The 12,270-nt window shown below is 33.5% G+C and overlaps 1 protein-coding gene across 4 annotated transcripts in view; it reads left to right on the top strand.

Moving 5' to 3' along the window:
• The window catches only part of Rtca (RNA 3'-terminal phosphate cyclase), a 44,878-nt gene that overhangs the window by 9,162 nt on the left and 23,446 nt on the right, over window positions 1–12,270 (top strand). For all 4 annotated transcript variants that reach the window (XM_081742489.1, XM_081742487.1, XM_081742491.1 and 1 more), the window contains exons 4-6: window positions 198–321; window positions 2,666–2,724; window positions 6,349–6,490. In XM_081742489.1, the coding sequence (XP_081598615.1) occupies window positions 198–321; window positions 2,666–2,724; window positions 6,349–6,490 (325 nt within the window). The remainder of the gene's footprint in view (window positions 1–197; window positions 322–2,665; window positions 2,725–6,348; window positions 6,491–12,270) is intronic.

Below are 12,270 nucleotides of genomic sequence, written 5' to 3'. Positions count from 1 at the left end.
GTAAAAACATTGAAAGAAAAAGCCGGAAGTTAAAGATAGATCTGAAGAGACTTGTTAGGTTTCTAACTTAGTTGTTTGGTAGGAAAATGACTATTTCTCAACGAATTTGATTGAATGATAATTGAAAGTTTAATAAAGATTTCAGAGCAAGTTGTTTATTTATGTTTCGCGAAATTAAAAAAAATGATTTGTTGCAGGAGCGTAGGGTTGCTTATCCAGGTGGCATTGCCTTGTATTCTCTTCAGTGATGGACCTACAACTCTTAAACTTCGTGGAGGCACGAATGCCGAAATGGCCCCTCAGATAGATTACACTACAGAGGTAAGTCACATTAAGTTATTTATTAATTTTGTGTATATATATTCTCTTTGTAATTTCTAATCTAACTGACAGAAATAACTGAAATTTAGTCCAAGCAAATATTGGAAAGTGGGAAGTTTGACATACTCTACAATATCACTAGGTCAATACTGGTGCCATATCAGTATAATTTTTTTTTTTTTTTTCAAATTTCATTTCATGATTGTTTAACAACGTTATAAATGAAGCGTGGAATTATATGTTGAGTACAGAAAGATAATCATTGAAGATATTTAAAAGATTTCCTTGAGTATCTCAATACTACACAGAGTAGATTTAGGTCTTTTCTGCAATCATCAGTTTATATATGTATATGGTCATTGTGATTGAAATATCGGATTTTACGTCTAGTCTACTTTATACATATTCAGAAAAGAGGCTGGGGTGCCCAGTTAGGAGCGAGGGAGTGTTATTGAAAAGGGTCTGTAAAATAGTACCATGTAAAACGCAGTTTCGAAAGACTTTCCTTTACAAGTTGAAACTGGGACATTCTATTCATCTAACCGTATAAGACGTCAACAGTGCATTTGAACGAACAATGGCGAATAATCACACCGTACATTGTTCATTTGTAAAATTTCGTACCGATGATAGCATTAAAAGACAGGACATGCGGTCACCGAGACCAACAACATATTCTGAGGAGATTCTCAGAAAAAATACAGGACACTCCGGAAAGTGTTCGTGTAGTTATACGCATAAATCATACCGATGTCGTTCGGCGGCTCCGCGCAATCGGTAAGGTATTTAAAAAAAGAAAAAGAAAAACCTCATGGATGCCTCACGAGTTGATATCAAACGAGAATCGTCGTCTTGTGGTGTGTGCAGTTTTCTAAGTATACCGAACAACTGAGAGGATTTCCTGCATCAGATTAGACTTGTCATAAAAAAAAAATATATCTACAACGATAATCATAAATGGTCAGGACAGTGTTTGGACCATGATCGACGTCTGGGACTGTTTCCAAAACCACTTTTTCATCAGCAGAAGGTGTTGTTACGAGTGTGATGGAGATGATCAATCATGTCTTTTTTTCGTCTATGCGAAATCAATACTGTGAATTGCTACAATGCTAAGCTACCTGAAATGTATTGCAAATTTGTCCGGAAGTATCCAGCAATGGTAAACAGTCATGTCCTCGTGTTGCTCAAAGAACTCTCCGTAAAGTACAGTTTGAAAATCCTCCTTACCTACAGTATCCTTCTGACATCTCTGCCACGGACTACCACTACCACCTTTTCTTGTATTTCAGTTACTTGTTGGCAGAGAAAAGCTTCCTTAATACACGGCTGATGCAGCGTGTGGTTGAGGATTTCTTCTCATTGCAGATACCAGACAGATCTTAGAAGCTAATCATTGGCAGAGCGATGGCAAAACTACATTGCTGCAACCGGAGACTACCTTTGACTAACCGCGTACTATAGTTTGCTTTCTGTTTTTCTCTTCCTTTCAAAGTAACGGATATATCACTGCACACACACCCGGAAATATCAATCACACTTAGTCAAACATAGCTTCCTCTCTCTCTCTCTCTCTCTCTCTCTCTCTCTCTCTCTGTCTATATATATAGGATGTTATAAAAATTTGTCACAATATTTTAAGAATAGATTCCTCACATCAAAATAAGAAAAAAATTCATATGGACTTGTAGTCGGAAGTGCGTAGTTTCGTAGTTATAGGGTTTAAAAAAGAAAAAAAAAAAACTAAAGGTTTATAGTTCCAATACTATAGGACCGATCGTAGTCGGGTCAAGACAGCACTGAGGCACAGTATGTGAACTATCCGAATATCCATCTTTCAGAATCTTCGGTACTGGCACAATCATTTTTAGAGAGGCTCTTTGGGAGTACTTGATCACTCTCCATCTACCGCTCTAAAAATTGGTGTGCAAGTACTGGAGCATTCTTAAACATTGATATTTGGATAGTTCACATACCAGTTCCTTAGTACTGTCTTTACCTGATTACGATAGGTCCCATAGTAGTGAAGATAAGAACTTTTAAATCTCAGTTGTTTCACGTTTTCATCACGCTCTGACTCCCAAAATATCCACTTTTGAGCACGGGTCCATATGAACTTTTTTCTTATTTTGATGCGAGGAATTTGTTCCCAAAATATTGACCCATTTTTGTAACACCCTGTATATATTTATAAATTTTACTCTATGTATGGCAAAAGGAAACCAAGTAGAAAACTTTGCGGAGTAAAAGAAGAAAAGAAATGCATGCAAAGATAGAAATAATTATAAATGTGAGTAGTTGGATATTATAGACGAGTAAACTCGTTTCTTTCTTTCTTTTTTAGGTTTTCAGGCCAGTTCTTGAAAAGTTTGGCGCCACTTTTGATTATGATATTGTAAGAAGGTATTGCACTTTTATATAATTAGCTTCGAGTGTCTAGTTTATATGGATAAGCATTTCTTTTTGTTCTTACAGTGAACATTGTCTTTGTAACAAGTGAGTTTCGTTTCATAGTCTGAAATTATAGTAGACTTCCAAACTATACGATTTTAATACTTGAAGTTGTACATCTATAACTTCTGGTTGCAATAAAGAAATAAAATCGGTCTCTCGAATGCTGAATCCATATCAAAGACCCATTGCTTGCTATCTCTTACTGCTTTTGGTGTATGGACATTAATATTAGAAACCGAAATTGCTGGTTGATGCCTATCACCTCGATTGCAATAGAGGAAATAAAATCAGAGGCGAAGCATATTCTTGCGGTACTGAATGCATATCACGAAACTGCATGCCATCATTTATTTCCATTTTATCCATTATGGGATCAGTATAGTAACCGAAAGTCGTAAATTTTCACCACTTTTGGTTTGAACAGATAGATAAACGTAGAAACGAAACTCATTCTTAAAACGCTGAGTCAGTGAAAAAAAAAAAAAAAAAAAACTGCTTTTTGATGTACCTTACCGTTTTTGCTCTATGAAAACAAGAAAACAAGTATTGAAACCGAAGTACTGTTAAATTTCAACAATTTCTGGTTTTGGTAGGCTGTTACGAGTGGTGGGATGATATGTTCTCTTGGGACGCTGAATCGATTGCAAAAAACAGCTTCTCGTTATCTATTACCGTTTTTGTTTTATGGCGACCGATTTTGAAACCGGAAATGGTTAATTTAAACCATTTCCGGTTTGAATAGGAGATTAACGGAGGAAACCCTATAGGGTATTAAAATCTTTTTGGAACCCTATTGCAGAAAACGACTCTTCTCGATATCTGTGTACTTTCGAACTACGAAAAGAGAGAAGAAAGTGTGGTAATCTTGAAAATAAAATCAATTTGCAGATATCAATGAACTTACACGTTTCATAACCAGTAGATACCGAAAAAGTGATTTTTTTGACATCTGTTCGTCCTGATGTATACTCGTCTAGAGTCCGTACTGTTCAACGTATCGAGACCGAATTTTAAACTTAAGTTTTTATATGATTCCCCAGAGGGGTTTTTCGAATTTTTTTCCTACCCGTGAAAATAAGGGTAGTTTACTGGAGGGTGAATATATATATATATATATATATATATATATATATATATATATATATTGATATTGATATGTCTTTTCTCTGGGAAAAATTGAGAGGAGCAGTTTAGTCTTGGAAGTTAATTTTTTTCAGACGATTTTTTTAAAAACGACTCACGTGATTTTGTTTATATTTCATAATTAAATATTTCATTAATATCCTAATAATATAACATAACTCGTTTGTTCTGAAGAAATATACGAGGGGAGTTTATTCTTTGCGATGTGTTTTTTTTTTCGGACGATTTTCTCAAAAACTGATGTGAGCGATTTTATTCATATTTCATAAATAAATGTTTCATTAATAACCTGACAATATGGTATAACTCATTTGTCCAGAAAAAATGTACGAGGGGTAGTCTGTTCCTGGGAGAGTCGAGTATTTTTCGGACAATTTTCTAAAAAATGATTCAGGCAAGTTTGTTCATATTTTATAAACAAACATCAATAAACAATAAAAATTTCAATACAAACAAACAAACAAACAAAAAGAAATCAGACAAGAAATAATGTTTGATATATAAATCAAATTCAGGGGTGCTTACTTTACTGTTTAGGGCACAAATATACTTTGTATTTAATACATTAATAAACACTTTCGTAACGGAATCAAATAGCCTCGCTGCTGACGTCCCAAGGATCAGTCAGTCAACCAACGCCTAATTTCCAAGTCTCATATGTCAGTGGAGAGTATAGACGGGAGAGAAGGAAAGATTGCTAGAGAGAGGTCACGGTATGAACTCTTCACACGTAACTCCACTTGACGGATCTTTCTCTCTGGAGAATTTCTTGTCTTGAATCCCCGATACTTTAAGGATCGCATTTTTACTCACATTCTGTAATAAAAAAAGTAGCATTTTCTTATCTTTTTGCATACATTTAATTTTTCGTGGCGATATTTCGGTTTGATGTTGTAAAACCATCTACAGGCCAATTTCTCAGAGTTGATTGAAGACCAACTAGTTACAACCTGGTGAATGTCTTTTTTTTTTTTTTTCTTGAACTATGAAGTGTCTTTCATTTTTAGGGACATCGTTTTAACCTGTATATAGCTTTTATGCAGTAAATTTGTATAACTATAAATTTAAAAAAATAATAGAAGAAATGTTTGTAAACGCACAATAAATAATAGCTAATAGTGTCTGTCATTAGGAATTATAAATAAGAGACACTTCATAGTTCAAGAAAAGAAGACATTCAGCAAGATGTGACAAGTTGGTGTTCAATCATCATTGAGAAATTGGCCTGCAGATGATTATGGAATATTAAATTGAAATTTCGTAGAATATAATTAAATTTACGCAATAAAAAAATGTTGTTCTTCACTATGTGCCTTTATTCGATACTTTCAGTGTATTTGTCTTCTAAATAACAATTTATTTTACTATTTATTACGTACACGATTTTTTATGTATCTCTAAGATTTATCACGAAAATCTTGATTAAATAATCAAGAGTGAACATATAAGTTGAGTGTGCTAGTCATATTCGGGAAATCCTGGTTAGAATATTTGACTTGGTTTTGAATTAGGGTTTTCCTCAGTCGTACATAAAATATTACCAGAACGAATTGTTCCAAGTAGAGGATCTGCAGAAGATGCATCGTATTAATGTGTGTATAGTAAAGTGCACTTAAGATAGGGAGGAAGCTGGTTGTACTATGCTGGTTATAGATTCTAAGTACAGAGATACTTTCATCGTCATGGACATTGGTAATTCATTTGGAGATTCATATACGATTGTAAAACCGACTCTTTCAGTATAATGACCGTGTTGTATAGTCAGCGACAAAAATGCTTTCCGTTTTTGATGAAATTGGTTTCGTAAATAAGTTTCGAATGAAAGGACAATTTGAGTATAATTTTCGGTAGATTAAAAAGAATGTAATTTTCTTTATGTTCCGACTTAAAACTCGGTTAAGCGGTGTATGTTCCAGCCTTATTTCCAAAATAAATTTTACCAAACGGAAAGAACTTTTGTCGCGAACTGTACATTTTCTTGCGCAGTGAAAGTATATATAGACTGAAGAACTCGTAAGAAGAATTTTAATAACTGAATCGGCATTTAAAAGAAGGAAATAAGCACCAAATTGAAAATCGAGTTCTTTTATTTGTTTTTCTTTACCGTAATAACGTATGCGAATTTTACTGTATAAATGGTGTTCTGTACAGAAGAACACATAAATTTCCTTAAGATGGAAAAGGGAACTACAGACTAAATTTTGAATTTTAAATTTTTTATTTTCTTCTTCCAACTGGCAATTTAACTGTAGTTTTAATTTTAAGAATTGATTTAGTTACTATTACGTCAAGGATGAGTACATTATGATGATCATTACCTTTATGAGTTCCAGTAATAAATACAGATGATTATTTTAAATTAAAATATTGAATAAAGAAAGTTGTTAAATATGAAGTTAGGGTGTTATAGTAACAGCTTTACTTTTGCAGAGGTTATTATCCACGAGGTGGAGGTGAAGTCCATATTAAGGTTAATCCTGTGAAACAGTTGAACGCAGTACAACTCTTAGACCCTGGTAGAGTTGTAAGAATTTGGGGTTGGTCATTCGTTGCTGGAACATTGCCAATTAGGGTAAGCTAAAAATATTATTATTATTATTATTATTATTATTATTATTATTATTATTATTATTATTATTATTATTATTATTATTATTATTTATTATTATTATTTAGCAGGAGTATTTGTTATCTAATAGATTTTGCCTATAAAAGGGATGGTGAATAAAAGCCTACAAAATGAAGACGGCATTTCAGTAGGGGGTAGGAATGATTAGGTGCATACTGTTTGCAGATGATATGGCGCTTGTTGCAGAATCTGAAGGAAATACCAATAAGCTGTTACAAAACACGAGGAAGGGCTGTGAAGAATATGGGATGAAAATAAATGTTAGACAAAAGCTATGGTGAAGGGGTTGGTTTCAAATATAAGAGTAGGAGGGGAGAAAATAGAACAGGTGACTAGTTTTCGATACTGAGTAGTATTATTAGTAATGATATGAAGTGTGAACGTGAAATAAAAGCAAGGATAGGAATGGCGAAAGAAACCTTTAGGAGAAAGGAAAGACTATTTTGTGGGACCTTGAATAGAGTTGGGAAAGACTTATATGCTTTGTGTGAAGTATTGTGTTATATGAGTCAGAAACATGGACACTACGCAAAAATGATGAAAAACGACTGGAAGCATTCGAAATGTGGGTGTGGAGAAGAATGAAAATAATTAGTTGGGTCGAGTGGGAAACGAATGAGAAGGTGTTATAAATATTGGGGGAAAAAATAACAATTTTAGATATTATTAAGAAGTGAAAGAGAAACTGGTTGGGACATGGGTAAGAAGGAACTGTATCATGAGGGACGTGTTAGAGGGTATGATGCCAGGAAAGAGAGGGAGGAGGCGAAGGAGTGTAATAATCTAAAATATTATTACAATTATACATGTATTTTTCTATATCCCTGTTAAATTTTAATTAAAATTAAAATATATTTATTCCCCTTTTTAAATTCTTTTTCCGCCACTGCTTCTTTAATGACCACGTTATTATACTCTCATCTCTTTAGTTTAGACATTAAAATTTCTATTTAAGTAAAATAAATGACTATAAACAAATAATATAAATCACGGGAAGGAAGGAAAATAATTTGTAAAAATAGGGACCATCTCATCCAATGAGATGCGCTAGAACGGTTTCCTGTAGTTCGCTTCCATCTCTAACTTGATTGTTATAGGTCCTATTGGCATTTTGCCTTTAAACGATTGGATGATAGTCTACAAAGACCGCTAAATCTGTGATGTTAGCGTCTTATCTTGAAGAACCTTTGTGAGCACAGGAGGGCCAATTAATGTGAGGAAATAAATTGAATAAAAATATATATTGTTATTGCTCCATGTCAACGACTATTACAGAAGATTAACAGAGGTAGGAAACAATAATAATTAAGTGAAATTCCGACATTAAAACTTTGAAGATTTAGTAACAAACTAACAATCGAAAGTAACGACAACAATAGTCATGTGGGCAGCCATGTTTGCAGTGACTGGAACCATCCATTCTTAAATTATAAATCCAGAATTTTCAGCAGTGAAAAGAAATAGTGAAAAGTTATTGTAGGTATGTTCACCCAATAAAAGTAACATTTTGTCGTTTCTTATATAAAACGTAGTATTGTTTTTCTTTTATCATGGCAGCCCCCTGGAAATTCTGTGTCGTAAACAATAACATAATGTCAAGTTAAGTAAGGGTGGCCCACCAGGGTACAAAAATGTAGTTCTTTCGGCGAGGCATCTGCCAGAGATCCTTGACTGATCTCTGCAGATGTCTTAAACTTGTAATATGTGATTTTATAACCATTGTTATCAATATTCCCCTCCACTCGGTGTAGAAATTGACCATTGCTTTGCAAACCGAGCTATATCGAAACAAAATTTAACAATCCACAATAGGCAAGAGTTCCACCGTAGTTAAGTATCACACCGAAAATATATAATTGTTGATTTTAGTTAATGTATTGTGTGATTTAGTCGTAGTAAAGGTCAAGGTCAGGTCCATGATATGTAGTATTGATTAGAGTATTTACTTATTATTTATTTGTTTTGTTTAACCTCATTTCTTTTAAATAATTTCAAGACTAGAATAATTATGCCGCGAGTGTTTTTCGATAATTTTCGTAAATTTGATTCAGTCCATGACATCCATTTAGTGAAAATATACGTATGAAAGTGCAAATTTTATTGTCAGGTGCAAGGGATGCATTATCGTTGTCTACTGTGTCGATTAGGGTGCCATCTGTTACCCTTCGCTCAATGTTAGTGTTTTGTTTCAATAGAACAATTTTCACCAAACTCCTGCGGCGAGTTTGATAAGTAGCTGCTAATATGCAGTTATACGCTTCAACAACAACAACAACAACAAAAAAAAAAAAAAAAAAAAAAAAGTGGTCTTGGGTTATTTTAAATATGAAGTTTTAATCTTGATATGCTGTTGGTAATTTTATGTAGAAATTTAAGCCTAATAGGTTGGGAGTGAGTATTATACGGTTATTTCAAGACTGCAGAAAAGTGAAAGCGTGTTTTCGTGTTGTAAATGCTAGCCATGTCACTTACCTGGCTAACATTTACTCACATTAAAAAAAAAAAAAAAGTATAGTTTCGTGGCGGTCTATAAGTGTAAAAGTAAATAAAGTCAAAATGTGTTTGACCGTGTTGTGGCCGTAACGTAATGTAATACTAATATAAATAAATAAATAAATATAAATATAAATGTTTTATCGACAAGTGAGAGACTCTTGGGCCCAACACCAATGATAATTTATAAGAATATTGATAAAGACCCCATGGTATTTTGAGTATAGGCCACGGTTAATGGAAGTACATGTGTAATGATGAGTGCGTGTGATATTTCGGCGTCTTGCGCTAACTGTATTTGTTGCCGACAAAATTGAATAATTCGGTACGCGTTGGGAAAGGAAGGTTATTTGGTTGAGTTAGGTAAGAAGTTGCAGTGAAGGAAATTTAGACTTTAGGTAGAAACCAACAGCATAATAGTGAACTTTCTTAATGGAACAACTGACAATTGTTCAGATATAGTGTCAAAGTAGGTTTCATCAGTATATACACTTCATGTATATGGATTTTTTTTTACCCTACCACTTTCTTTAGGCACAAGTGCATGATATCATTTCACTAATGTGGATGGTCAACTAAAACTGTTTTATGAAAGTTATGGTCTACACTTAAGTTTTATTCTCTGACGAACGGCAAAGAAATATTTTATCCCGAAGTCCAAACATTATTCCGAGCGGCTGACTTGCGTGGTGTGTTTCTGGCGTGCAGTAGACAACGTGTTGTATGTGTATGTGTGTGTTGATTTGGGAGGATGCAAATTTGTTGTTTTTCTGCGATTTCGTTTTGTACTTTCGGAATCTGTTAAATGCAAGGGAAAATCGATAGAGACGATGTTCAAACTTTATTATTGACTTACCACTACCATAAGATAACACGCCGCTCCCTTTTTCCTCTTACGTTCTAGAAACGCGGCGCATGTCTGTAGCGAGCATGTCTTTGTGAGCTCATTTTGGGATTTTTGGCAGTTTTCTTTCCCAAAATGTCGGAATTTTGAATTATTATGATTATTATTTCTTATTATTATTTTCTTAGATTGGAGTCAGTGCTTTACTATTTTCCTGTCTTCTACGGACATTTAAAACTACCACGATTTTTTTCTTTTTTAGAATATTTCAAAATTAAACAGGCAAACCCAACCTTCCGATGTAGTCGGCCGTAACCGACATGGACGTTTCTGGCAGATTACAGCGACTAGAGCGCGGGGAACTTAAGGGTAACGCCTAGGGTGTTTTCTCTTGGTTTTCCATGCTAGGACACAGCAATTCCAGCGGTCATGTCGGGACGTTTCAATCTGCCCGGTATTTGGGGGCGGTATTCGTTCGGAGTTTATGAAATAGTTTGGATATTCAGCGAATGTTTAAATGTTTTTTTTTTAGCGTGGGAAACTAACAATGTCCACTTCTTACTTCTTCTTCATACCCTGAAACTTATGCATGTGTTGATGATTAACGAGGACTACGAGTTGGGAAATTTTCTAAATTAATGCTAGCGATATTTTGGAGTAGGGGAAAATATATTTTGGCATTTAAAATAGTTGCTTAGTTTTTGAAAAAAAAAAAAAAAAAAAAAACGACTCGCAGTTTCGTTTACTCTCAACTAAGTAACTTTGACTGAATTTCTTTTGACTCCTGACTTTTCTTGTTCTAAACTATCTCTTTATTTTTAATATCCCCCTATTTTCCCTAAACATGTTAATATATCTATATAAAAGTTTGAGCGTCAATTCGTAGTGGTTGTTAATTTTTTTTTTTTTTTTTTTTTCTGTTTATACATTGGTTTGTATTGTACACAATATATATATTATACTCAATGATTACGTTTCGGGCCTATCTGCTACATTCTGTGCAGGAAGAATCACAATATACCTCCTGATTTTGTTCTCTCCCCTCAAACTTGTTACAGTTGTCGATACATTTGAATGCATTTAGAGAAAATTATTGATCTTACAAATACTATGTTTTTTTTTCTTTCTTTTACTCATACCTAATTTTGAAGTAGCCTTGTTTTAATAATTTTGTTCACCCAAAGTCATTTTGTAACATATATAATGAAGTAAAGCTTCCTAGCGCCACAGAGCATTCTATATAAATATGTTGTACGCAGTGGAAATGGGGTTGAAAATAAAATTGAATTGTGACGCATATATTATATGATTACAGGGAATTGTAATGTTACGATGAAAATATATAATTAATCATTACAAAATATTTGAAATAAGTAAAGAAATGTAAAGTTAGCCCTGTATTTACCGATTCTTACATGATTTTTGTCGAGTCCCGACCTACCAGTACATTGTTCGAATTGCCATCTGGGGTGCTAGCCATATTTTGTTTGACTTTTTTTTTTAATATATATTTGCTGATTTTAATACAATTCATAGTACGATATTTGTGTATACGTATCATTCAATACTGTTAAAATTTTGTAAATTGGGTGAAGAGACATAGTTTTGCATCAACTTCTCAGTGAAATAGTGATAAAAAAAAAAAAAAATCAGTGATGGCAAGTAATATAGTAACAGTATAAACCAAGCACTCAGGAATACCAAATTATAATTTTTTTTTCCAACTTAGTGAAATCAAAGTTAAGAAGCTGTCCCAAATATATATATCTAAGAAGTTTTTGCGATCGTTATGTTAAGTGCAAGCAGTAAAATATTAGTTCACGAAGTTGTAATTGATACTACAATCCACCATTTAAAATTCCTCATAATGACTAATTATGCTATTCCCGGATGAGACTTATGATTTCTGTGTGGAAATCAAATTTTCTTCAGGTATGATACGTATAAGTAAACCGATAAGGTTCCTTCAAGCAGATCAGTTGAAGCGCTGATCAGAAGCAGGGAAATATATATATATATACAATTATGAAAGTGTGCTGTGTACTCTCAGTGAAATTTTGAACTACAATCTAATCGACATAGGACCCGATATAGATTTTTTTTTTATCCAACGATTTAAGTTTTAAGTGGATGTGAGCGAAGAGACTCAACGTTCTAATTACTTCTAACCTCTTCAAGAATTTTGTTTTTATTATCTTTCGTTACTTTGCTAACTTGAAACCCTTTCAAGTATCTTAAAGGAAGTGGTTCACTATTGGACGTTTTATTATCAACCATTCTTCGTATAGTATCAATCGTAATGCCACACTGATAGTGGAGCTAAAAAAAACAGATTTTGTTTTTTTTTTCTAGACATGCTTATTAAATTTCACATATGCAAACGCTA

This window comes from Thermobia domestica, chromosome 16, assembly GCF_964235325.1.
Source record: "Thermobia domestica chromosome 16, izTheDome1.hap1.1, whole genome shotgun sequence".
NCBI lineage: Eukaryota > Metazoa > Arthropoda > Insecta > Zygentoma > Lepismatidae > Thermobia > Thermobia domestica.
This window is presented reverse-complemented; position numbering and strand designations above follow the sequence as displayed.